Source organism: Carassius auratus, chromosome 1 (genome assembly GCF_003368295.1).
Source record: "Carassius auratus strain Wakin chromosome 1, ASM336829v1, whole genome shotgun sequence".
Taxonomy (NCBI): domain Eukaryota; kingdom Metazoa; phylum Chordata; class Actinopteri; order Cypriniformes; family Cyprinidae; genus Carassius; species Carassius auratus.
Window position 1 is genome coordinate 24,492,059 of NC_039243.1, and position 26,755 is coordinate 24,518,813.

Consider the following 26,755-nt stretch of genomic DNA (forward strand, 5'->3'; position numbering starts at 1 on the left):
TTTCCATCAAGGAACATGCAGAGAACAGCAGCATCAGCATCGTGGGTTGGGGATGGTTTCAGTGTTCTGTGAATTGGTTGCCATAGAGATCACAAAGTGCACTGGCTCTGACGTGCACACAGATTTAGAAAAAAAAAAAAAAAAAAAAAAAAACAGGAAACATGAAGACTTACAATAAATCATCTTAAAGGCATTTTCCTGTCCGCCACATGAGGCAGTCCGCGACTGCCAGAAAATGCCTTTAATTCACTTTATTAAACAAATGCACGCAGGTCTTTTCCGATCAAGGGTTTCTGTCATTTTAACTTTGAAGAGTTCGCTTTCATTTTTCTGCATCTGTTACTCTCAAGTACAAACCCACTTTAACCCTACATAACCCTGTCAACTCTTCAAACAGACCATTTACTAGAAATCCCCTACAGGGGTCTCCTTTACTACCTCCCCTCACTGAGGAAACACCAGCTACTGTATGATGCCGTGAGAATCTGTAACTATCACACTATATGAAACATGCAAATAACATCAACCACAAAGGGTGCAAGAAGAAAACGGAAACTTCCTGTTTGGCTCGTGATGAGATCTTCTGTTACGCCAAAGGTTGAATTTACCATACAAAACGACATACTTGCAAAACAGTCTCAAAACGAAAGGTAGCAGCGCTGTCGTTTTCAACACCATTTCTATTGTGTGAAGACGTCGACTACAACAGATGGAGATTTTCAGGGCATCTGTGGCCCTCTTAAGTCTTTGTCTCTTCCATAGTTGCCAATCTGAAACAGAGAGCATGTGTAAAGGTAAGATCTTTTTTTGAGATTTACTTACTTACTTAAATTTGAACTTTTTTTTTTTTTTTTTTTTTTACAGTGGGTTATTACTTTTGTTTGTGTAACCTACATGTGTTACAGGTGATTCTGTCACATTAAATCATTTTAACTTATAGCTCATGAAGCATGTCTTTGCTTATTTGACATATTTAGGATGGGACAGAATAAGGCCTTGAGCTGTGGGACAAATTTTTTTTATATGCAGGGGCTTCGAGTCGAGAGGCCTACAGTGACCTGACAGCGCAAAACAAGGCACTACAAATATTTAAGTGAAATACATTGCATATATCTGCATGAAAATCAATTTACCTTCAGTTTTATCAGCCATTTGGGAAACCACATTTTATGAGGTTGGAATTACAACAATGTAAACGAGTAATTCTTAATTCTGATATGAAATTTCAATTTGGATAAATAAAGTCAAAATATGTATTACATGAAAATTATGAAATATAGTAAAGATTGCAAGATACCATAGGACCTTTTATTTGTTTACATCCAGCAAAAATTGTGTGGGATGAAAGGGATGTGGGAAATGCACTTATAGTAGTCAAATGTATAAATAAGAAAAACTCCAAATATTTATAAAGCATACAAGTGGCAAAAGGATTCAAGAAATGTTACATCTTGTTGCCAGTGTATAAATCAAATCCATATACAGTCTAACTGACTGAATGAGATTTGTTAACTAAAATATTGTGCAGTCAGACACATTTAAACTGTCACCCCGTCCCGAATACGGGACGCCTAGGTGTACTTCACTATATTACAATCAAATCTAATCTAATCTTGACAAACTATATATTGTTGGAAAGGTCGAAGACTCCCAAATATATATATTTTACCAATGTTTTTTGTTAAAAATTATGTAGTAAAAGTAATAGATTAATTTATTAAAAGAGTGCACCCTCAAAAATCTACATTATAACAGGCATTTTGACCTTTGTTTAAAAAAAAGACTTCCTCGTTGCCTTTTTCTCTATCACATTTTAGAATTTATCAGAAATTACATATCGACTGAAAACTTAAAATCTTAAAATTCATCCTTTAAAACCCATTTTATAATCAAACATTGCATTACCATGTAAATGGTACATCAATATCATGTTACAAAATGTTTTTAGTCATGAATTATAAATATTTAGGTTTGTATCATGCACATTCTAGTCTATCTTCAAAAACGTGAGTGACAGTTAAGGGGTTGAAACCAACTTTACCACAAACTTCTAATTTGCAAGGCTGCAAATTACAATAAAGTACATGAATAGTGGCATTTTGCATGTTTGGCACCGACATCATTAATCATTCTGCAAAAAGATGATTCATTCTTTCCTTTTTTTTCTACAAAGTGATGTTCAAAGCAATTTGTTCAAAGAAACGTTGTCTCTATGACAATATTTCTCCATTCTTACATGGAAAGGTTCATATCTGTGCAATTAAGAAACCAGTCAAAACTGTTCTTCAGTTTTGTTATTCTGACATTTAACATTTAATTTTTCAGCTTTTTCAGCTTTTTTGTTCATGTGTTTGATATATAGGAAAGTGCCTATGCACATTAATTTTACATAAAAATACTCAGACCTCTAGGAATTAAAAAGACAAAAAACATATTTTCTTTCCTAATCCAGAAAAAAAAAAAAAGTCTATATACTCTGGCAGTGTGAGTGAACTTGAGAACAGGAACCATCTTTTGTTAATAACGTGGTGGTGATTTTTGGGTTGCATAACCACTTCTGCAAAAACTACAGACAAAGTAAAAAAAATAATATAATAATAATTAATAATAAAAGTGTATATTGTACCAATCAAAGATTTTAGATTTTAAAGCTTTAAAAAGTTTAAAAACTGTCTATGAAGCAGTTCTTTGATGTTATTGATGTGTTGTCTCCTCACCGCAGGTAATCTACCATCATTTCAACATGTGGCATTGAACAGCAGTGTTACTGTACCCTGCCCCGTACTCAGTGCACCAGAAATGGTCTACAGATTATTTAAAGGCTCAGACGACATTTTTTCTGTCAGTGTTAATAATACATCCATCAGCAAAAATAACAACATGCCAAGGATGGATTTCACAGTTAATGTTGCGGATAACAGTACCAGTTTTATCCTGGAAGCTGTAACAAAAAATACTACAGCCCTGTACACCTGCAAGGCCCAGAGAATCTTTCCTCCACCATTTCAGGAGGTGGAGAACAAACCACAAACTATTGTGTTTGTTGAAGGTATGTTCACTATGGTTGTTACGGAAAGACAGACATTGTCACTGTCAACAGCATGCAGAGAATTAAAGCAATGGTCAATATGATTAGAATATCATCAAAAAGTTGATTTATTTTTTACTAATTCCATTCAAAAAGTGAACCTTGTATATTATATTCATTCATTACACACATACTGATATAATTCAAATGTTTATTTCATTTCATTTTGATGATTATAACTGACAACTAAGGAAAATCCCAAATTCACTATCTCAGAAAAAATAAAATAAAAATAATAATAATTATATATATATATATATATATATATATATATATATATATATATATATATATATCTAAAAATGTAGAAAGTTTTATGTGAGCGGTAGGTTTATGATTTTTAGATTATGGTAAGGGGAGAGAAATTACATTTTGTACTATATAATAAGCATTACATCTATGGATGCCCCCCTAAAATGTGTGTTTCTACAGAGAGACCAGTTAAACAGCAAGCCGTCTGTCAAAATGTCAGCTACCAGTTTTACTGGGTGTTGCTTGGAGCCATGGTCATATATGGGCTGGTAATGACGTGCATCGTTTTCTTTTTGCAGGTAAATAAATATATTTACATTTAGAAAATGGGTCATTCAACGTAGTATATTAATATAATTCAATAGAATGTATTACACAATATTAGAAAAGTTAACCATTTAATTGATGTCTCATTAAAAAAATCATGCAGACTGTGGCTAATATCATTTTTTAAATATGCCATTTAGTATCCATGGCCTCTCATTATAATATTGGTTGGCAAAGCTGTGTCATTATATTTTATATTATATTATTTAAAAAAGTAACATTCAGTGATTATAGTGATTACATTTTTTGACAGTATCATTTGCCAATAAATATTTAGTTACTTATGGATTGACTTACTTTGGCTTCAGGTCTTTGAATGTGGACTAAATGATATGTTGATCTTGGCTGATAATTGTATTTTTGACGTCTTTCTCGTGTTTGCACATCAGATCAAGCTGAGGCGAATGGATATTCCTTTCAAGGACAGAGAATGCAGACGGAAATGGCAGGGGGTTCAACATCCAACCTGGCAGGGCTTTTACATAGAGTAGTATGAGACTGTCTGACGACCTTTAACGAACCCTGCCAAGAACAAGAACAACCACTAAAGCATCACATCAGCCATGTTTTAAAAAGGGCACACTGCATTCGGAGAACAATCCAACTACGTTTTATTTTTTTCACAGTTTTACATTTTATATTTTCATTTAACCCACTATTATATGTAGCCTTAATGTAATTAGCTATTTTTGTAAAGTATTTTTGTTTTGCTAAATTTGGAAAATAAATAAAACAACAACCTTTTCCTTTTTTTGATACTGTATGTACATTTGCATGTCAGAAAGGAGGCCTATGGTAGACTTTTTTTTTTTTTTTTATAAATCAAATTATATGTTAACCCAAGCCTGCACAATAATTTACTAGATCCACTTCAACATTCTCAGGTTCTGAACCACATTTCTTTTTTAAGAACATCCCCAAAAGGATATTTTGCTGTTTTCAGCTATTTTTCCCCCCCAAGATATTGGTCTCTCTCTCTCTCTCTCTCTCTCTCTCTCTCTCTCTCTCTCTCTCTCTCACACACACACACACACACACACACACACACACACAGGAAAATGACAGTGTGAGTAAGAAAAGGTAATCTCATGGAAAAATCTGCGGTTAAGAGTTCTGAACCTCTTATTGGTATGCCTGAAGCAGCTTTTATTTTCTCTTTCTGTCTTGCCTGTACCTTCTTCACTCTTTTTGGTGATCAACAAGCAATAACACAGGACATCCACTGGAGGGAGACGCAGGACTTAGATTCCATTAACCAATAGTGATGGGAAGTTCGATTCTTTTCCGCGAACCGGTTCTTTCGGACGGTTCGATTCAATAAACCGGTTGAAAAAACCGGTTCATCGGTTCTTTCACGCTCGACGTAATGACGTCATTGGCGATGACGTAATGGCGTCACGTCTATCAAACATTCAAATATATAAAGTCAGTAATCATAACTTTAGTCAGTTAAAACCTCATAATCATGAAAAGTTTACATTTGAGTTTTGCAACCACACCTAAATACAGTAACAGCAATAATGTGCATATGAGGATTTAAGTCTTGAAGATATAAAGTAAATAAATTAGGTGTCATCAGTGCAGAAACCATGATCCACTTACTAAACATAATCCATTGCGATGTATTTGTTATTAAATTAACTTACGTTTCGCCAGATTGCCCTCATCCAAGCCCTCAAAATACCCGCTCATAACTACTAGTACAGAATCAGAATCAATCACCAAAAGAATCCCTTCGGTTCAGAGACATGCTGTGAGTCAGTTGGCTTCACGCTGAATCGCGCATGCGCAGTATCATCAGTTCATCGGTTCTCAATTCGGACGCGTCCGACAGAAACGATTCTCGGTTGAGTGTACTGATGATCCGAAAACCGATGCAACCGGTTCTTGACTCGAGAACGAGAATCGCTCTAACCGGCACGTGCTGCAGTTCAGTGTCATCAGCTGCTCTACTCGTGTTCATGTTCTGTTTACTACAAACTCAATTTGTGAATGTCATCATTAACTATAAATACAGTACAGATATCTCATAAATCATCCCTTATTCCTATTAAACATAAGAGTCTTTAGAGTCTTAATTATTGTCCAACTTCCCTGAAAACCCATTTGGCCTATACATTATATACAATATACAGATTGGAAACATTAATCTAAAAAAAATAATTAAAAAAAAATCAAAATAAAATAGTTACTTTATCACACTTTCCGATGTTTAACAAAATACTTACAAAATTACACGCATGCGCAGTATCATCAGTTCATCGGTTCTCAATTCGGACGCGTCCGACAGAAACGATTCTCGGTTGAGTGTACTGGTGATCCGAAAACCGAAGCAACCGGTTCTTGACTCGAGAACGAGAATCAGCTCATCGGTTCTCAAATCGGACGCGTCCGACAGAAACGATTCTCGGTTGAGTGTACTGGTGATCCGAAAACCGAAGCAACCGGTTCTTGACTCGAGAACGAGAACTGCTCCAGCAGTGGGCGTGTTCGTTCATTATCTGGCTCGGCTCGGTGTTCATCTTCAGTTCGGTCTTCACAGCATTTCATTCAGTGTACTGTTTGAGTAAATGGATTACCCCGGGATATTGGTTTATTCTGACTCAGAGGGAGTGTCAGTCACGTTAAAAAAGTTAACAGCTTAAGTAATTTGTGGATTTATGCTTATTGGAGACGTGAACCGTTTCAAACGATTCAGTTCGATTTGGTGAACTGGTTCAACCGGTTCACTAAGAAGAACCGGTTAAATTGAACGATTCGTTCACGAATCGGCCATCACTATTAACCAAGAGCCGCTAGTTTGAAGGGCACTGCCAACTGCTGTTAACTCCTAGTGAGTCAGTTACTCTTGTAATTCGCCCTCCCTTTCTATAATCACCCCACCCTCTGTGCTAACACTCTTAAAGAACTGTCAACCCACGCTGCTCTCTCTCATCAGAGCTGTAGCACGCTTTCCAGTGACTACAGTTTCACGCGCACAGTCATTCTCTCACAGACGCGCGCGCAATGGGTGCGCTGAATATTTTAGCGCGTATTAATACATAACCTTAAAATATACTCTTAGTGCAATATCGTGAATAAGTAGTTTTAAATTGATTTAGAAACCTATACTCCTAGCAGTTTTCGAGGGTCAGCGGATTTACAGAAAATGAATGCAAATCAGATCCCGTTTTGGGAATGTTCAAGAGCCCCAGACAATTCCAGCTTGAACACCTCTGCGTTTGAAGTTAACGCGACCTGTAGCAACGCGTCAATAATTCAGAAGTTCCAACCCACACGACCAAAAGGTAAGGACAAACTAATCCATGCCCCAGCAACCACTACCTTACATAGCCTTAAATATAAACTTCAGCAGCTTGTTTTTTTTTTTCAGTGTGTTTGTGTGTTTGTTTAAAATGCCCATTAAAGATGAGTGGTTATTTTTCTTTTAAAATGTAAACCATTATAGTTCATATTATCAAAAATGTATATAATAATAGCAGTGATAAAATTAATATTTTCATTTTGTATTTCAAGAACTATGCCAGTGGTATTTTTAGTGTAATTAAACCCCAAGGATGTTCTTTGCATTTTTTTTTCTGCTCACAACATTATCATTATACTCTCTGACCATGCAAATTAAGTGTTTACTTCATTAGAAAAAAAAAAAAAAAAAAAAAACACAGCCTCAAGATTGATTTATGTGCACAAAAAAATAAATAAAACAATTAATAAATAAACTAATTTGTTTTAAATCTATCCATTTGTGCAAGGTTGTGAATCAGACTGACATGTCAGGGGAGAGTGTTCGTCTGGTAGCAGATTAAACTCCATGTAAGGCTCTTTAGGTGGAAAAACGTCAGCCAATAATTTAATCTGCTCATTTCAAACATATGTAATCGGAGATATCCAACTTGACATTGATGAACCTAATGAAACCTCCCAGCTGGGACAAAAATAATTCCATTTGATTTTATGCACCTTAGCAGCATCTCACCTCTGATTACGAAACTGCTACAGCATTTCAGTCATCCTTTTCTATTTTATGGATCCACAAATTTTATACGTTCACACATTGGTGACTCACTCAATCAGGTGGTTCTGCTCTTATTACATATAATACAGTTTTAGCTTTCTCATTTGAGAGTGTTCTGATGTCTAAATGATGAAAGAGGGTGGTATACATCTGTCAAGACTGTGCATGAGCATAAATGTGGAGCAGGAGTTGGAGGAAAAAAATGCAGTAGGTTTTGAACAAGATCATAGATTACCTGTTCTTAAATAATTTGTTAATCACATTTTATCACAGACAAATTCACACATATAAACACATATTAGACCATCAATAGTCTACCAAATGTTGTCCCAACTAACCCAACTGGGTTATTTTAATGTACATTCGTTTGTTCCATTCTATAATTGTCATGTTTAGTAATGAGAAATGGCAATTACAGTATAGGACTGGAAAAAAACTAATAATACATAGGGTTACCACTTGAGGTCACAAGTTGTTGCCACCTAGCATGGCCCCATTTGGTAGATGCAACCATCTGGCTACAAAGAGCATGTTACTCCATTGGCAATCATTAAGAAATATCAGTGTACACTGTAAAAAATATTACATGCTATCTACTTAAATATTACACGTATTATATTTGAGTAGATTTTAAGGTTGTTTTTTTTTGTGTGAAATTTACCCAAATAAATTAAGTAAAAATTCCTAAATGATTTAGTCTATGGCACAATAAATTTAATATAATTAGGGAAATGTGCTCATTTATTTTAAGTTTATTCTCAAAAGTCTGTGATTTTAAATGAGATCTGTTTGTATTTTGTTATTTTATACATTTACAAGACTGTATACAGCCAATCAGCTCAAATAGGAAAATACTTTAGAAATACTGGAAAGTACTGCACTAGCACTAGCAAGGCTACTGCTCATTAAACAAGGTTTAATGCCTTAGAAGAGTAGTATCCATAACTACAAGCTCTACTCTTCTGCACAGTGGCAACGATTGCACTGTGCAATGGAAACTTCGATGTTACAGAAACTCTTACAAATGTCAAATGTAACTGAACATTAAACATTAATAGATGCCTCCCTTCACTCAAAAACATAAAGAAGCATTTAATTTCAAAATTTACTCTCCATATCCAGCCGTATGCAAAGCATGCTGGGAACTAACAATCACCTCTAAAATAAAACTGCAAAATTGAGCTAATTCACTTAAATTAAATAGGCAGCCTTCTTTCCTTAATTATTTTAGTTTAATCAGTTCCCCAATTCAAGCACCAAAACTGCTTAAGTCTCCTAAAACAAAATGAGGAAAACGCATCTCTTGGTTTTTCTAAGTAAAAAGTCCTCATTATTTTCTATACAACACTGAATCACAGTTTTTTTAATGAAAGCCACACATTATTTTTAATTATCACCTTAATTTTTTTGATGAAAATTATAAGACCCATGATTCATTTTTTACAGTGTACTCTGTATATTTTTGAAAGCAATATATGTGCCTGATTGTTTCCAGTCTTAAAAGTGTACTGTTCCTATCTCAGCTCTGTATAGTCACTAACATTTGTATAAAAACAAGCAACCTAATCTTACCCCCCCCCCAAAAAAAAAACACTAAATTGAGCAAATTGTCACACCAAAATAAACCCAAACAAATGACCCCATTAAAATAATAATACAAAAATTATTCATGATACAACTGACCATCAAAGTCAATAAATACATCTCTCTATGTGCACACACATGTATGCACTTATGAAAAGGAAAACAGCATGCATTTAGGAGAGGGGGGGAGCTGAGGTAAGCAGGAGGAACTGCTTGATAATGACATATAGAGTATGGGTTGAACAGTAGGTGGGGATCTTTGACAGCTGCTATTAAGTAGGCACTAGCAAGCCCAAATACATTACTCGGTTATAGAAATAAGCTCAAAATACTGCAACTCTATGAAAAAAAACATTCCACTTAAAATTAGAGGACATGGCAGTCGCATGTAATGCCATTAGCATTGCTTGCACAATTTCATGTGACTGGCAGCAGAATTGAACACTCATGAGCCACCATGAGCAAAGATTACAGATTTCACTGCGTACTCCCAAAGTTTTTCTGCGCTAACCAATGAAGAGGCATTGGGATAAATGGGAGTGCTAATACATAGCTTGTTTATGTTAATGTGGATCATTTAATATAGTTATTATAATTCCACAGGTGTCTATATAAGAGTGTTTTACTTCTAGTTATGATGACAATACATTAGTATGGAGGGATGATTCTTTGAAATATTTTGAATAGACACCTCAACAAGGAAAGAGAGAGACATATTAGCCTACCCCATGTTTTCCATGTGAAAGGAATGTTTTTCTCAGTACATATCTTTTTTTTATTATTACAAATTGTAAGGTTCTGACTAAGCATTTATATTTTGCTGATTATATTTTACAAATCTATATATTTTAAATTCTGACTGCTAATAGCCTTTCGACACTTCTCATCCTGCTCTCTCATCTTTATTTTTCCATTTCTGGTATCCAGATACTAGCTGCAGCATCTTTTGCTAACTACCTGATGGAGTGTGGCATTTTGGGATAAACCACTCAATGTCTTTAGGTGGAGCCCACATATCTAGTGTCATTACATCTAAGGGCAGTTATTTTAGGCTACATGTGCTAACTGACAGTTTAAAACACAAAATCATACAATAGTTGGGGTTTCTTCCTTCATCCAACTTTCCTCACACCCTACGACACCCTTGCCTAATTGCCATTGCATCATGAATAAATTATGTGGTAATATAGTTTGACTGCTGCTGCTTTAAATGTATGTAGTTGTTGTTGAGGTGGGCTGATGCTAATAGCTCTTATCTAACTGTTGAGGTCCATATACAGTATGAAGTAACAATGATAGAGCTAATTACCGGAACTCTGTAAAAACCCTTTCATATGCAAGACTAAAGTTTTGACAAATTAAAATGTCTTGTGTTGTAATTTGCAGTTGCCTTAATAAAAAAAATATTGGCTAAACAGGATATTATACATTTATCGAATAATCAAATGAACCAAGTGAAAGAGAAGAAAAAAACCCTTCGCTATCTGCATTGATGTAATGGTTGGATGCTTAAACTGTGTTGCTGTGTTTTCTTTGGCACTGAAATTGAACATAAGCTCTTAACATTAGACGTTGGCATTGTGCCTGAATGAAATGGCTTTAATTTTTAATTGGCTTAAAATTACAGCAAATCCTTTTACCCTGTCTAATTACATGACATTCTAAAAATCACAGACTTTCTGTGTGACTCCCATTGACTAATTTCAAATGTATTCATCATAACACTGGCACAAGCAATGCGTGCACATAATTTGACATGAATGAAGTAGCTGAACTGACCAATGAATAAAATATCATAGAGATGAATCATTGAATAATGTACATCAGTGCTTGAAGGGTCATACAGGCTAAAGTATATTTACTCAAACTTTGTTCACACAAAATAGAATAGATCAGGTTTATTCAAATCTTGTCCTGGAGGGTCAATGCGCCGCAGAGTTTAGCTCCAACCCTGATCAAACACACAAGAGCATGCTAATCAGTGTCTTCAGGATCATTAGAAAATCACAGGTAGGTGAGTTTGATCAGGGTTGGAGATAAACTCTGCAGCACATTGGCCCTCCAGGACAAAATTCGAATAACCTGGAATAGATCATATGTCAAGTGTTGAGTTAGAGAAGGGCAATGACTCAATTGCAGAGTGTAGATAGGCTTTTATTTAAAATTTAAAATCAAAACAAAAAGGCAAAAAACTACCCTTGTAGTGGCAGGACTAGAGCAAAATGACAACGAAAGCCATGACAGGGCAAAACAGGAACACTTAAAACAAGGCTACAGTAAATTCAGGACTGGAAACAACCACAACAATCTGGCACAAAACAGAGCACACATGGAGAATAAATAGGAAAGGAAATTAGGAGGGTAACAAGGGAGAACAGGTGGGGCAAATTGAACTAACAATAAAATAATAAGGGGAGAGGGTCGAAACGTTCGACAGGAAAGCAGGTGACGCATGTGGTCGACTTAGGATGTACTCGAAACGAGCCTGGGCGCCATTATCCCTCCTCCCCACTCCTCCGCTGGCCTGCCCTCACACTTGCACTAAACTTTCCGTGCCGGAGCACATTTACATCATGCATGAGATAATGGAGAAAACCACATAATTAATAATAATTGATTTATAATTTATGCTGAACATTGATTTTTACATGTATGTATCAGACAATTATTACAGAGACAGCTGAGGATGATAAAACAATTAAGTTAAATATTAAAGCTTTACTCGAAAACTACATTTCCTGAAAGATTATTCCTGAAGAAATACCAAGACATTTTGGAGCACTTCATACTTCCTTTTGCTGACCAGCTTTTTGAAGATGCTGATTTCATTTTCCAGCAGGATTTGGCACATACCCACATTGCCAAAAGCACCAAAAGTCGGTTAAATGACCATGGTGTTGGTGTGCTTGACTGGTCGGCAAACTCCTGAACCCCATAGAGAATCTATGGGGCATTGTAAAGAATAAAATGAGAAACAAGAGACCAAACAATGTAAATGAGCTGAAGACCACTGTCAAAGAAACCTGGACTTCCATACCATCACAGCAGTGCCACAAACTGATCACCTCCATGCCATGCAGGATTGAGCCAGTAATTAAAGCAAAAGGAGCCTCTACCAAGTATTGAGTACATGTACGGTAAATTAACATACTTTCCAGAAGTCAACAATATGCTAAAAATGATTTTTTTTTGGTCTTATGAAGTATACTAATTTGTTGAGATTTTTTGTTATATGCGAGCCAAAATCATCACAATTAAAATAACCAAACACTTAAACTACTTCAGTATGTGTGCATTGAATTTATTTAATACACGAGTTTCACAATTTGAGTTGAATTACTGAAATAAATGAACTTTTCCAAAGACATTCTAATTTATTGAGATGCAACATTAAAATCCTATCCCCACTAGAATAGTTGCCTAGTCTTCTGCAAAAATAGAAATATACTTTTGCTTTTGGAATAAAATAATTCATGATATCTAAAATAAACCACATACAAAAAAATAAGTAAAAAAAAGAATTTGCTATCTAAAGAGAATGGTTAAAGCAATGGAAATACACATGGATGGGACAGCAACTTTAAGCTGCACACTCACACAAAGACAGATACCCCCCTCCCCCCCAAAAAAAATGTCAAAAATTCTGATTCTGACACCAAACTAAGAACAAGATTAACCAAAGTGACAGGACCCTGACATCATATCATTGATTAAAAAATGTACCCTAAATTACTGCATTTAAATAGAGTTTTAGTTCCTCTTATTTTGATATTAACTAAATCTGACATGCTAGGAAGAGCCAGCTGGTAGGTACTGCTCCTGTGAAAACGGGTTCTGCTCCCAACAGAGCTGCAATACAAATGAACAGAAGAACTGTCAGGGCAGGTCAGGGAAACATGAAACGTGAGGAGCTGTCACAACAGTAACAGCTATGACATTACACGCAGACTGACACTGAACACTAGAATGAACAATAAAATATACCATTGGGATGCCACTGGATTAACTGTAGTGGTGCCGACACCACTGACTGTACAGTGACTGGAGGCACCACAACTTCACGAATGTCAGTTTTATGCTTTCTTGAGGTTTCCATTGTACTCAGAATTCCATCTGTTTATGCCCAGGGACAAAGATCAATGTTTATGCATTCTGTTATGAAACAGAAGTAAAAGAGGGAGTAAAGAACAGAATAACACTTTAAATCAATCTCCGCTAAACTATTATTGATACTATACTGCAGAATGCATATTTATATAAGCTGCTATTAAATGAGAATATATATAATTTATTTATTTATTTATTTTTTTTTGGCAAATATGTCTAATAAAGTTTTAAGGATCTGAAGAATTTCAAGAAATACTAAAGAATCCAAGTGAAAAGCTTACGGTCAATCAATCAATCAATCACCTTTATTTATATAGTGCTTTAAACAAAATACATTGCGTCAAAGCACTTAACAACATTCATTTGGAAAACTGTGTGTCAATAATGCAAAATGATAGTTAAGGCAGTTCATCATTGAATTCAGTGATGTCATATCTGTTCAGTTAAATAGTGTCTGTGCATTTATTTGCAATCAAGTCAATGATATCGCTGTAGATGAAGTGACCCCAACTAAGCAAGCCAGAGGCGACAGCGGCAAGGAACCGAAACCCCATCGGTGACATAATGGAGAAAAAAACCTTGGGAGAAACCAGGCTCAGTTGGGGGGCCAGTTCTCCTCTGACCAGACGAAACCAGTAGTTCAATTCCAGGCTGCAGCAAAGTCAGATTGTGCAGAAGAATCATCTGTTTCCTGTGGTCTTGTCCTGGTGCTCCTCTGAGACAAGGTCTTTACAGGGGATCTGTATCTGGGGCTCTAGTTGTCCTGGTCTCCGCTGTCTTTCTGGGCAGTAGAGGTCCTTTCTAGGTGCTGATCCACCATCTGGTCTGGATACGTACTGGATCCGTGCGACTGCAGTGACCCTCTGATCTGGATACAGACTGGATCTGGTGGCCACGGTGACCTCAGAACAAGAGAGAAACAGACAAATATTAGCGTAGATGCCATTCTTCTAATGATGTAGCAAGTACATAGGGTGTTATGTGAAGTGTTTCCGGTTCCGCTTTACCTAATTAATGCAGCCTAAAAATCCTTTAACGGATTTGGATATTAAAAGCATATTAGTGTGTTATGTGTATGCCAGGTTAAAGAGATGGGTCTTTAATCTAGATTTAAACTGCAAGAGTGTGTCTGCCTCCCGAACACTGTTAGGTAGGTTATTCCAGAGTTTAGGCGCCAAATAGGAAAAGGATCTGCTGCCCGCAGTTGATTTTGATATTCTAGGTATTATCAAATTGCCTGAGTTTTGAGAACGTAGCGGACGTAGAGGAGTATAATGTAAAAGGAGCTCATTCAAATACTGAGGTGCTAAACCATTCAGGGCTTTATAAGTAATAAGCAATATTTTAAAATCTATATGATGTTTGATAGGGAGCCAGTGCAGTGTGGACAGGACCGGGCTAATATGGTCATACTTCCTGGTTCTAGTAAGAACTCTTGCTGCTGCATTTTGGACTAGCTGTAGTTTGTTTACTAAGCATGCAGAACAACCACCCAATAAAGCATTACAATAGTCTAACCTTGAAGTCATAAATGCATGGATTAACATTTCTGCATTTGACATTGAGAGCATAGGCCATAATTTAGATATATTTTTGAGATGGAAAAATGCAGTTTTACAAATGCTAGAAACGTGGCTTTCTAAGGAAAGATTGCGATCAAGTAGCACACCTAGGTTCCCAACTGATGACGAAGAATTGACAGAGCAACCATCAAGTCTTAGACAGTGTTCTAGGTTATTAGAAGCAGAGTTTTTAGGCCCTATAATTAACACCTCTGTTTTTCTGAATTTAGCAGTAAGAAATTACTCGTCATCCAATTTTTTATATTGACTATGCATTCCATTAGTTTTTCAAATTGGTGTGTTTCACCGGGCTGCGAGGAAATATAGAGCTGAGTATCATCAGCATAACAGTGAAAGCTAACACCATGTTTCCTGATGATATCTCCCAAGGGTAACATATAAAGCGTGAAGAGTAGTGGCCCTAGTACTGAGCCTTCAGGTACTCCACACTGCACTTGTGATCGATATGATACATCTTCACTCACTGCTACGAACTGATGGCGGTCATATAAGCATGATTTAAACCATGCTAATGCACTTCCACTGATGCCAACAAAGAGTTCAAGTCTATGCAAAAGAATGTTGTGGTCAATTGTGTCAAACGCAGCACTAAGATCCAATGAAACTAATAGAGAAATACAACCACGATCAGATGATAAGAGCAGATCATTTGTAACTCTAAGGAGAGCAGTCTCAGTAATATGATACGGTCTAAATCCTGACTGGAAATCCTCACATGAACAATTTTTTCTCTAAGAAGGAATATAATTGTGAGGATACCACCTTTTCTAGTATCTTGGACAGAAAAGGGAGATTCGAGATTGGTCTATAATTAACAAGTTCTTTGGGGTCAAGTTGTGGTTTTTTTATGAGAGGCTTAATAACAGCCAGTTTGAAGGTTTTGGGGACATATCCTAATGACAATGAGGAATTAATAATAGTCAGAAGAGGACCTATGACTTCTGGAAGCAATATATGTGAGCGGTATATGTGAGCCAGGACCACAAATCCCGTCTTAAGCCGCTGGGGTATATTTGTAGCAATAGTCAAAAATACATTGTGTAAAATGTATTTTTTTATTAGTAATATGCATTGCCAAGTACTTAATTTGGATACATTTTAAGGTGATCTTCTCAGTGTTGTTGTTGTTGTTGTTTTTTTTTGTACCCTCAGATTTCAGATATTCAAACAGTTGTATCTTGACCAAATATTGTCATATCCTAACAACCCATACATCAATTGAAAGCTTATTTATTCAGCTTTTGGATGATGTATACATCTCAATTTTGGAAAAACTGACACTTAAGACTGGTTTTGTGGTCCAGGGTCACATACAGTATGTACTGTAGGCACAATATTCCAAATCTACACCGCAAAGCTAATGCTGCTTAGAGGTGGCATAAAGGCATTTACACAACAGTTACAGCTCTTGCCAAATAACCAGGCCCGTCGCAACAAGGCAGGCAAACCAAGCAATTGCTTGGGGCCCCGAGCTGACCTGGGGCCCCAAGACAACGACTGGTTAAGAATAAAATGCACACTGTGTGAGCGCCCCTTTGATCGTCAATGCAGTAACATCTAATGACACTGTTATTGGGATCCCCCTCAAGGGGGCCCCTCTCAGTTGTCGCTGACAGCAGCAGGCCAACCAGGTCAAGTGATCTCTGCTTTTTTTTTTTCGAACGGAAGGAATTTGGTTACTGTAATATGTTTTTTTTTTTTAACTTCCTTGAAGACGCACTGAAGCGCGCGGTGACGCTCGCGGAGATTTCAGTCTAGCGTCTGATGTCTCACTAAATAAGGATGTGAACACATGAACAACATCTACAGAACTGCTCTTAACACAAACTTTAGTTTGCTTAATTTTCAATAATTAAAAGATAAATTAATGTTTGGTGTTTAATGTGCATCTCAGAAAATGCTTTATTTAAAAACCCACCTGAATGGCACTTAAATGCACTTAATTCATCTGTCAACTTTATTGTCATTGTTCAAAGTACAAGTACAGACAGAGAAACAATTATTAATAATTAAATGTTTTTTTTTTTTTTTTTTTTTATGTATGCATTGCATTCTATGCATTTAAAAAAAAAAAAATCTAAAAAAGGAAACTAGTTGTTCATTTAACGCACCCCTGAGCTGGTAATAGTGACCTCTTTCAATATGCTAACAGTGAAATGGTAAAACATACTTCACAGGTAATTTCAGATTTTTGTTTCAATTATTTCCCAGCTACACCATCAACTTCATCCTCAACATCAACAGATGCATCACTTCTCAGTGCTGATTTTTCCTCTATAAAGCACAAAGTACCAAAAGCTCTATAATTATAGCCTATATCCTGCACAGCCCAGAGTTTAAACTAAGTTTGTGCTGTCATGTTATTAGAAGAAAAAAAAAAACAGTGCAAATCACTATTGAATTCCCACCAAACTATTTTTTCAAGCAGTATTTGCAATGTAAAATTTTTAATTTATATAAAGTGCGGGTGAACTTAAACTGTATGGCTATGCTGTGGTTCCTGTAGGCTTTGCGTGTGTGTGTGTGTGTGTGTGTGTGGGGGGGGGGGGTATTGTCGGGGGGCCTCTATGTCCATTTTGCTTGGGGCCCCCAAATTCCTTCAAACGGCCCTGCAAATAACTGTGCCGATAAACGCACACAAAGATGAGATGAAGATAAGCAGTTTTTAAGAAATCCACAGATAGGTAAATCCAAACAAGGGAAGGCTGGTGACACACATTGACAAGAGCTGACAACCTCAAACTGAACAGACAGGAACTTAAATACACAGACCAAACAATGATAATAACAAGACACACCTGAGCATAATAACACAATTAAATCAATAACCACGACAACCACTAACGAAAGTTGGGAAAGGTGAAAACACAAACGCATGATGGCAGGTGCCCAGGCCACAGCCAGAACGGCGCTCCATGGCCATGACCATGGAAAATACTGGAGGCAACGACAGCAATGGAGATGGAGCCCTTGGTGCAGAGAGCGGAGGAGGTGGAGTGAGGTCAAGGATTCAGGCGGCTGTGAAGGAGCCTTAGCGACAACTGAGTAAGATGTAGTTTGGGATCCAGAGACCAGAGGGCGAGCTGGAGGAACTGAGGAAGGAGGCTGCGTCTGAGGGAGGCTAAAGCTTGCCAGAGCAATAAAGTACTATTGTAATAAAGTAATAAAGTAATAACAGGAAGCTATAAAGTACACTTACTTTGTTTCTGGGGAATCAAATTCAAATGTTTCATAAAATATTTTTCCTTCTAACTTCTAACTTCTTTCTCATGTGTAAAGCAAACTATCAGATAACAGATTAAACACCACAGTACTGGCTGGATATTTAGTGAATCACATTAACTCACAACAACTCAGTCTGTTTTAACTCGCTTGTAACTTATGAATGCAGAAACAATAAATCAAATGTACATTTTAGAAGATTTTGAAAGTGTTCATAAAATATGGTTGCTTTGACTTCACGATGTCTGAGTGAAGTTTTATAGGCTATGTGGCTTTACTTCAGGAGTGTTAAAGATGAGCCAGAATCAACTACTGAAACAGGGAGAATGATTATTAACAACGTCTAAATGCTTTGTGGTGAAAAAAGCATAGAGAATACTTTGAACTGTTTGACTGATGGTGAATTGATTGTTCAAACCTGAGGCAAGGAATTCACCGTCAGTCACCTGGTTGCGAGTGTGATTACTTTACAGATTCCTCATGTGAAATATTTTTTTTTTCTGTCTGCATCAATACTGTCCTGATGAGGAGATGAATCCATGTAAACAGACCCCCCTTCTTATAACTCATCATACACCACGTATACCTTGGCTAGTCATTTTGTGCATTAAAAGATATGCAACTTTAAAATCCAAAGGGGTGGTGTACACATTCCCTTTGGAAAATGAAAATATTCAAAATATAAATATTCAATATAAAAAATGTTATGTGAGAATGTATTGATTCCTTTGATCAAAATAGCATTTTTTCTTTCTTCAGAAATGGACTCGCTGAGGATTATCCTTTACTCACTTGTCTTTCTTCTGAGTGTGTTTGGGAACCTTCTGATCATTGTGGTCCTAATAGTAAACAAGAGAATGCGGACCGTCACCAACTCCTTCCTGCTCTCGCTGGCTATTAGTGATGTCATGATGGCCATCTTCTGCATGCCCTTTAATCTCATTCCCAGCCTGCTGGAGGACTTCATCTTTGGCTCTGCGATGTGCAAGACAGTCGCCTATTTCATGGGTGAGGAACGTTCATTTAGGCTTTCTCAATTGGAAGATTCATATTTGATTATTTTTTGTGCAAAAGCATTATTCAATAATGCTAAAGTAAACTTTAATTACACTGATAATTTACAATTTATCCTGCAGTGCTGCTTTTTAATTACTTTTTATTCATTTTTTTTCATTTATTTCAGAATTGTCATACAGCAACAATAATATTTCACAAATTATTCCATTGTGATTTAAACTGTTAAAACTTGAGCCAACTGTCAACTAATTAATTCCATTTCACTTATGCATGTTCTTGTGGCTCAGTGGTACAGCACTGCGTTAGCAGCACAAAAGATTGTGGGTTCAATTCCCAGGGAACACACACATTGGTAAAATAAAAATATATAGCCTGAATGCACTGTAAGGATAAAAGTGTCTGCAAAACATAAACATGTACAGTGTGTGAGGGGCTAAATCTAAATGTTCTGTCTAAGTCACAGATAGAAAAAAAAAAAAAAAAACAAGTTACCTACAAACAAAAATACATATGTATTTATATAAACAATTCAATGAGTTTGCACTTACATACAATCAGATTGAACAAATGGTTGGAGTGCTCTCACTATCCCAAAACTGGGCTACGAATAGTTAGGAGTGATTTGTTGAGGAGGAGAGATGTTGGAAAAACTGTTCTGGAACAGAATTATGTTGTCTGTATATATATATATATATATATATATATATATATATATATATATATTGTGGTCCAAATGCACATATTGCATTACACTGGCTCGTTCACCAGTAGTGGTGTGTAAGATATTTTATGTACACCCGCAAATACAATATGCTTAACATTACCTGGTGTTAACAGGATGCTCCAGTGTTAATATGATTGACCAGGATAGTGTTGCTTTCTCAAGAAGGTAAAAAAAATGAAGTGATGTGTGGCCAAGTATGTGACCCATACTCGGAATTTGTGCTCTACGTTTAACCCATCCAAGTGAACACACACAGTAGTTAACACACACAAGCCATATTATTGCGGCACCAGGGGGGGCAGTTGGGGGTTTGGTGCCTTGCTCAAGGGTCTCACCCTTCAGTCATGGTATTGAAGGTGGAAGAGAGCACTGGTTGTTCACTCCCCCCACCTACAATTTCTGCTGGACCTGAGATTTGAACCCACAGCCTTCGGATTACAAGTCTGACTCTAACCATTAGGCCACAACTGCCCCTGGAAGTTTATCATTCTCACGTGTTTTAAGCCCGGTTCAGTTTAAACATTAAAGTGTTTCAAGCCATTCAAGCATGAGACAGCATGAAAGAGATTTCAGAGTGTGACTCACGTGCTGTGATAGACCATTTCTGCACACACACACACACACACACACACACACACACACACACACACACACACACACACAGTATCCACATAAATCCGTATGTAAACACGTATTGTCTCCAAACTGTTCTTTACCCCAAATCAGCAGATTCATGACTTTTTCCACCTGTTATGTTAGTCCTGTTGACTCCCCTCATCATATCGGCTCAATTGCATAAGCAATTGCACTTATTATGGGCTCAACATTCCTTTTATGTTTGTCTTCCTCAGTTTTAAAACAAGTGTGTATTCAAAAAGTAAAGAAATGCTTAAATTACTACACTGGACAATGGAGCAAACCAACTCTGTGACATCACAAGCTGTACTGCAAGCTGGTGGCAACCTTGCTCCAAAAGTGTGGAGAAAACATCCTTTTTCTTTAAAATGGTTAATCAAATTATATATATAAATATATATATATATATATATATATATATATATATATATATATATATATATATATATATATATATATATATATAATTTTTTATGGAAATCAGTTTACTCAGAGCCAATTCTAGACTTCTGGAGGCCCAACACAAAACTGTGTCAGCCAGGTGGGGTAGTATGACTGTTATGAACGAATGAATGAAATGCATGTTTCACTCTGTCTTGAATCCCGCTCGAGGAAAGCGCATGAGAAAAAGTGTGCCCTATTATACACCCACCGCAATGCAGTGTTTCTTGCTAATTTCAGCCCGGTGCAGTTGTCATTTTCATGTCCTGTGGGACGTTGTTTAATTAGCAAATGCATTTGCACCCATATGTGCACCCATGGGCGTGCTGGTCTAAAAACTAGGTGTGTTCAGGCGCATTGCTGGAGCGTTGCTATTTTGAAGTAACTGAAATAGACTGTGCCATTGACCAACTAAAACCTGTGGCGTGGTAGTGGCGCGGTAGTTTTTAGTTAGTACGGATGGTAGCCCAAAATTCGCACCTACGTCCTGCGTCATAAGCTGGGAAGCAACTTATGTACATGTGTACAACAGTTAGCGGAAGCAGGAGATTACAGGTTATACAATTTTAAATATGGATTCTTTTCCTACACAAATGCACTGCTATACTTTAGAAGGCCTTTATTAAGCCCCCGGAGCTGTGTGGACTTCATTTATAATGGCCAGTAATATGCATTGGTTGTGTGTTTTTTTTTGGTGTTTTTTTTACTCTTCTCTTGACATATGGGAGATATTTGTGTTGCAACTCTAAATATAAACGGAGCCAGAAATAGTGGCTATATAAATATTTATTTCTCGGAGGAGATTTTAATTGTGTTGAGGAAAATATTGATTGTAACCATGTTGAACCACATATGCCTTCTCGTAAACTGCTTACTCAGATAAATAAAATGAATGATTTATGTGAATTATAGAGATGTTTAAATGGAAATGAGAGACAATAAACGTGGGCTCATGCCAATGATGGTTAGTTGTCTATGGCAAGGTTAGATAGATTTCATAGTTTTGAACACCACTGTAGTATTTTCAAGAATTGTGTAATAAACCCTGTTGGTTTCTCGGACCATAGTCTAGTTATATGTAATGTTTTCTTGAACTCTATAAAACCACAAAGTGCTTATTGGCATTTCAATACTGGTTTACAAAAATTTGTAATAAATATACAAAACAATACAAAACATTTTGGGAGAGTTTTAAAAATGAAAAAGGTGATCTTAGCTCTTTGTCAAAATGGTGGGATTTTGGACGAATTACATAAGGCTCTTCAGAAAATGGAAAATGGCAAAGTACGATGAAATCCCAGTTGGATTTTTTAAGTCCTTCTGGTCTATTATTGGAGAAGATCTATCGGCTGTTTTGAGTAGCAGCTTAGCTGAAGGTCTTCTGCCATTGAGTTGTAGAAGCACGATCCTTACTCTTCTGCCTAAGAAGGGCTATTTGAGTTACATAAAAAACTGGAGACGTGTCTTCGATGTGTTCGGACTATAAACTGCTTTCTAAGGTACTGGCTACCCGGCTGGGGAAGGTGTTGGCTGAGATCATCCATCCTAACGAGTTGTACTGTGTGCGTGGTACTGTAGGTCAACTTTGACAACATTCATTTGATTAGAGATTTGTTTGATGTTTCCCAATTTTTAAGAGTTGATATGGGCTTGATTTTCCTAGACCAAGAAAAAGCCTTTTCAACGTGTAGAGCACAATTATTTGTGGAAAACTCACCTTTTGGGCTTTTGGGTTTAGCTCTGAATTTGTTTCATATATCAAAGTCTTATATTGTGATATTGAGAGTGTACTTAAGTTTAATGGTGGCTTATGTGCTCCATTTAAAGTGGGCCGTGGCATAAGTCAAGGTTGTTCTTTGTCTGGGATATTGTATATAAGTGCAACAGAGCCATTTTTGAATACTATAAGGCCGGTGACACACTGGATGCGTGGCGCCAGCGTCTCAGCCGCGTGGCGTGTCGGTTTTTAATTCGGCTCCCATGTTAACAGGTTAGAGCTTACAGACCGCCTGCGTGAGACGCGCGACAAATGCTTGCTTGCTAGAAATAGAACCGACGCCTATTTTTACCGCGACACGCGCGCGTGTTGGAAGCTTTTCCAGGCTAAATATAATAGGAAAATGTGTTTAAATGTCATTTTGTACACAAATACATATGAATTCCTGATATTTTGATATTTGAAAGTCTATAGGTTGACATAAATTCAGATATAAATGTAATAAAAAATAATAATAATAATTATCGATTTTCAAATATTGCACCTGTCAAACATAATCTTTTTCGCGGTTAGTACTTTTGACGGTGTCCTTTATCAGTAGGCATGAGCCTGGTTTGTCAACGGACTTCCTCTACAGCAGCAGCGCACCAGCGCGCCAGCACGCCACGCAGCCAGTGTGTCACCGGCCTAAGGAGATGTTTGGAAGGAGTGTCTTTACAAATTTATAAAACTTTTCCTTGTTTATCTGCTTACGCTGATGACATTATTGTTATAGTCAGTTAACAAAATGATGTAGATGTATTATTAAAAGTTTAAAATGATTTTAGTTTAATTTCTTCATCAAGAAAGTGAGGCAGTTTTACTAGGTGAATGGAAAAATAATAAGATAATGCTTCCAGATGGATTATTGTGGTTAAAATTTCAGCTGATATTATTAAAGAATTGTGGCAGACTGCTGATCTTTCTCTCCGGGCCACCAAGGAGACGGCTAGATCTATTGGCCGTTCTATGGCAGCCCTGGTGGCCACAGAGAGGCATTTATGGTTAAACCAGTCTAAAATAAATGAGAGAGAAAAATCTATTCTTTTAAATGCCCCAGTTTCTCCTAGGGGTCTCTTTGGTGAGGCATTACAATCTGTCACTGAGAGGTTGCCGGAAGGAAAAAAACAGTTTGCCGCTTTTCAGAAATGTATCCCGCTCAAAGTTAAGATTTCTGGGGCTGCTGGGCAAGGGCAGCCCCAGCCGTCGAGTAGCTCCTCAAAGAGAGTGCAACAGAAGCAGAGCATCGCGTCTCGTGCCCCCTCACAGAGAGACTGGAGGGACGGTCAGGCGCGGTCTTCGAGGGGCAGGGCTGATCTGAGGACAGTCATTGCCGCCAAGCAGGCCACGTCGAAGAGGTCCTGACCCCAAAAGTGCCAAGGCTCTGAGGGTGGTCCCCACCGAGAGAGACTTGAGTTCACCTTACTTGACTGTGCCCTGTCTCTCCCGGTGCCCTTAGGGGTCTGTTCAATTAACCTTCTATATTCTATTCGTTCTATTGCCAATACAGGGCATAGAGGGGCCCGGCGAGTGTTTTCCCGAGGGACACTCGCCCCTTCCGAGGAGGGCCTTGGAGTGTTCATACCAGTCGTTCCCTGCCGGTGTGCCGTTACAGGGCACTGTGTCTGTCACTCACAATATTCAACCAGAGACCAGCCTCGAGAGTAAAATCTCTGCTGCTAAAAGGAGCTATAGAACGGATTCCTCCCCCCAGCAGGGTGTCAGGTTATTACAGCCGTTACTTTATCGTTCCAAAGAAAGACGGGGGATTGCGTCCCATTTTAGATCTGCGTCTCTTGAACCGCTCTGTAGGGAAGCTCAAATTCAAGATGCTAACACTCAAACAAATCGTGTCACAAATCAGGTCAGAAGACTGGTTTGTCACGGTAAATCTAAAAGATGCTTACTTCCACATATCGATCCTCCCTCAACACAGGAAGTTCCTGAGATTCGCTTTCGGGGGCGAAGCGTACCAGTATCGGGTTCTTCCGTTCGGTCTAGCACTGTCATCCCAAACATTCACAAAATGTATGGATGCTGCTATAGCTTCTCTGAGACTTCAGGGAATTCACATTCTGAACTGTATCGACGATTGGTTAATTCTAGCTCAATTGGAAGATCAGGCAGTTCGGCATCGAGATGTCGTTCTTGCTCACATCAAGAGTTTGGGGTTGAGGCTCAACGCCAAGAAGAGTGTACGTTCTCCACAACAGAGAACCATTTTTCTAGGTGTAGTATGGAATTTGATGACGATACAGGCACGACTGTCACCTGCTCGTATTGCTTCGATTCTCAACTCTGTACATCAGATCAAGCTAGGCCAGTCACTCACTGTGAAACAGTTTCAGAAACTATTAGGTCTCATGGCAGCAGCGTCCAATGTGATACCTTTTGGCCTCTTGCACATGAGACCACTACAGTGGTGGCTCAGATCCAAGGGGTTGTCCTCGAGGGGATATCCGTTTCGCACGATCTTGAGTTCGTGACAGTGTCATCGCGCCCTGATCATGTGGAAAGATCCTTGGTTTCTTTTTCAAGGTCCCATGCTGGGAGCTCCTTGTCATCATGTTACGCTAACGCGGATGCCTCTCTCACGGGCTGGGGGGCGATCATGAGTGGTCGCCCAGCTCAGGGTCTGTGGCAGGACCATCATCTCTCGTGGCATATAAATTGTTTAGAAATGTTGGCAGTGTTTCAGGCCCTGAAACACTTCCTCCCAGATCTGAGGGGCCACCATGTTCTTGTCCGGACAGACAACACATCGGTGGTCTCTAATATAAACCATCAGGGGGGGGTCTGCATTCTCGCCCGCTTTACAAACTTGCACGTCAGATCCTTCTTTGGTCCCAGGGGAAAATTCTTTCGCTGAGAGCTATTTATCTCCCGTGGTATCTGAATCAGGGGGCAGACATCCTGTCGAGACAGGGGACAAGGCCCGGGGAATGGAGACTTCACCCCGAGGTGGTGGAGCTTCTGTGGGAAAACTTCAGCCGTGCGGAGGTAGACCTATTTGCTTCCCGAGAGACATCACACTGCCCACTGTGGTTCTCTCTCAGCCATCCAGCTCCCCTGGGGTTGGATGCCATGGTGCAGGCATGGCCAAGGTCATGCCTGTATGCTTTTCCCCCCGATTGCTCTGCTCCCGGGAGTTCTGGAGAGGGTTCGCCAAGACGGGCTAAGTCTTTTGTTAATAACCCCGTTCTGGCCGGCCCGAGTATGGTTTGCGGACCTAGTGTCTCTCCTCAACGGCTCTCCCCTGGAGATACCGGTCAGGAGAGACCTACTCTCAGGCGAGTGGGTCGATCCTTCACCCCCACCCAGAACTATGGAGGCTGTGGGCTAGGCCTCTGAGGGGGCCCAGCTCATAGGATCTGGTCTCTCGACTGAGGTTGTTGAGACCATCCTCCATTCCAGAGCTCCCACCACGAGGAAGCCTTACGCCGTGAGGTGGAAACTCTTCACTTCCTGGTGTGGAGAGCGCCAGCAGGACCAAGTTAACTGCCCGGTTAGTACAGTGATGGAGTTCCTGCAGGACCGTCTCTCCATGGGGTTATCCCACTCCACACTGAAGGTGTACGTGGCGGCCTTAGCTGCTTACCTTCTTATATCTCGGGAGCAGAGCAATCAGGGGGAAAAGCATACAGGCATGACCTCGGCCATGCCTGCACCATGGCATCCAACCCCAGGGGAGCTGGATGGCTGAGAGAGAACCACAGTAAATAAGAGAGCTAGTTAATAGCGCTAATAAGAGATCCAGTAAAGAAAGCATTTGAATTTGCCACAGAAGTAATAACATCACTGTGAGATCTAGAGAGAAACATTCACATTTCTCCGTTATTAATGGATCAAACAGCGCGTGGAAACCAGGAAGAAACATTGTGCCATGAATGAACTATCCAATGTCCAGATCTGCAACATTCACCATGGATTTACTGTAGTAACACTAAACGAACCATGAAAGTTTGGCAGGAATAGTATGCATGTATATATTTAATATTTTTAT

General features: G+C 38.3%; 2 protein-coding genes across 2 annotated transcripts in view; both read left to right on the forward strand.

Annotated features, from left to right (window-relative positions):
- The first annotated feature begins 482 nt into the window (after positions 1–482).
- Positions 483–4,410, forward strand: LOC113056949 (T-cell-specific surface glycoprotein CD28 homolog). Its single transcript, XM_026224329.1, has 4 exons — positions 483–794; positions 2,723–3,049; positions 3,521–3,639; positions 4,057–4,410. Exons 1-4 carry the CDS (start codon positions 710–712, stop codon positions 4,156–4,158), a joined length of 633 nt encoding a protein of 210 aa, XP_026080114.1. The 5' UTR covers positions 483–709; the 3' UTR covers positions 4,159–4,410.
- A 2,043-nt stretch (positions 4,411–6,453) lies between these two features.
- LOC113105403 (cholecystokinin receptor-like) overlaps positions 6,454–26,755 on the forward strand; it is a 36,748-nt gene continuing 16,446 nt past the window's right edge. The window contains exons 1-2 of the mRNA XM_026266450.1: positions 6,454–6,954; positions 18,938–19,186. Of these exons, the coding sequence (XP_026122235.1) occupies positions 6,816–6,954; positions 18,938–19,186 (388 nt within the window). The 5' untranslated portion in view covers positions 6,454–6,815. The remainder of the gene's footprint in view (positions 6,955–18,937; positions 19,187–26,755) is intronic.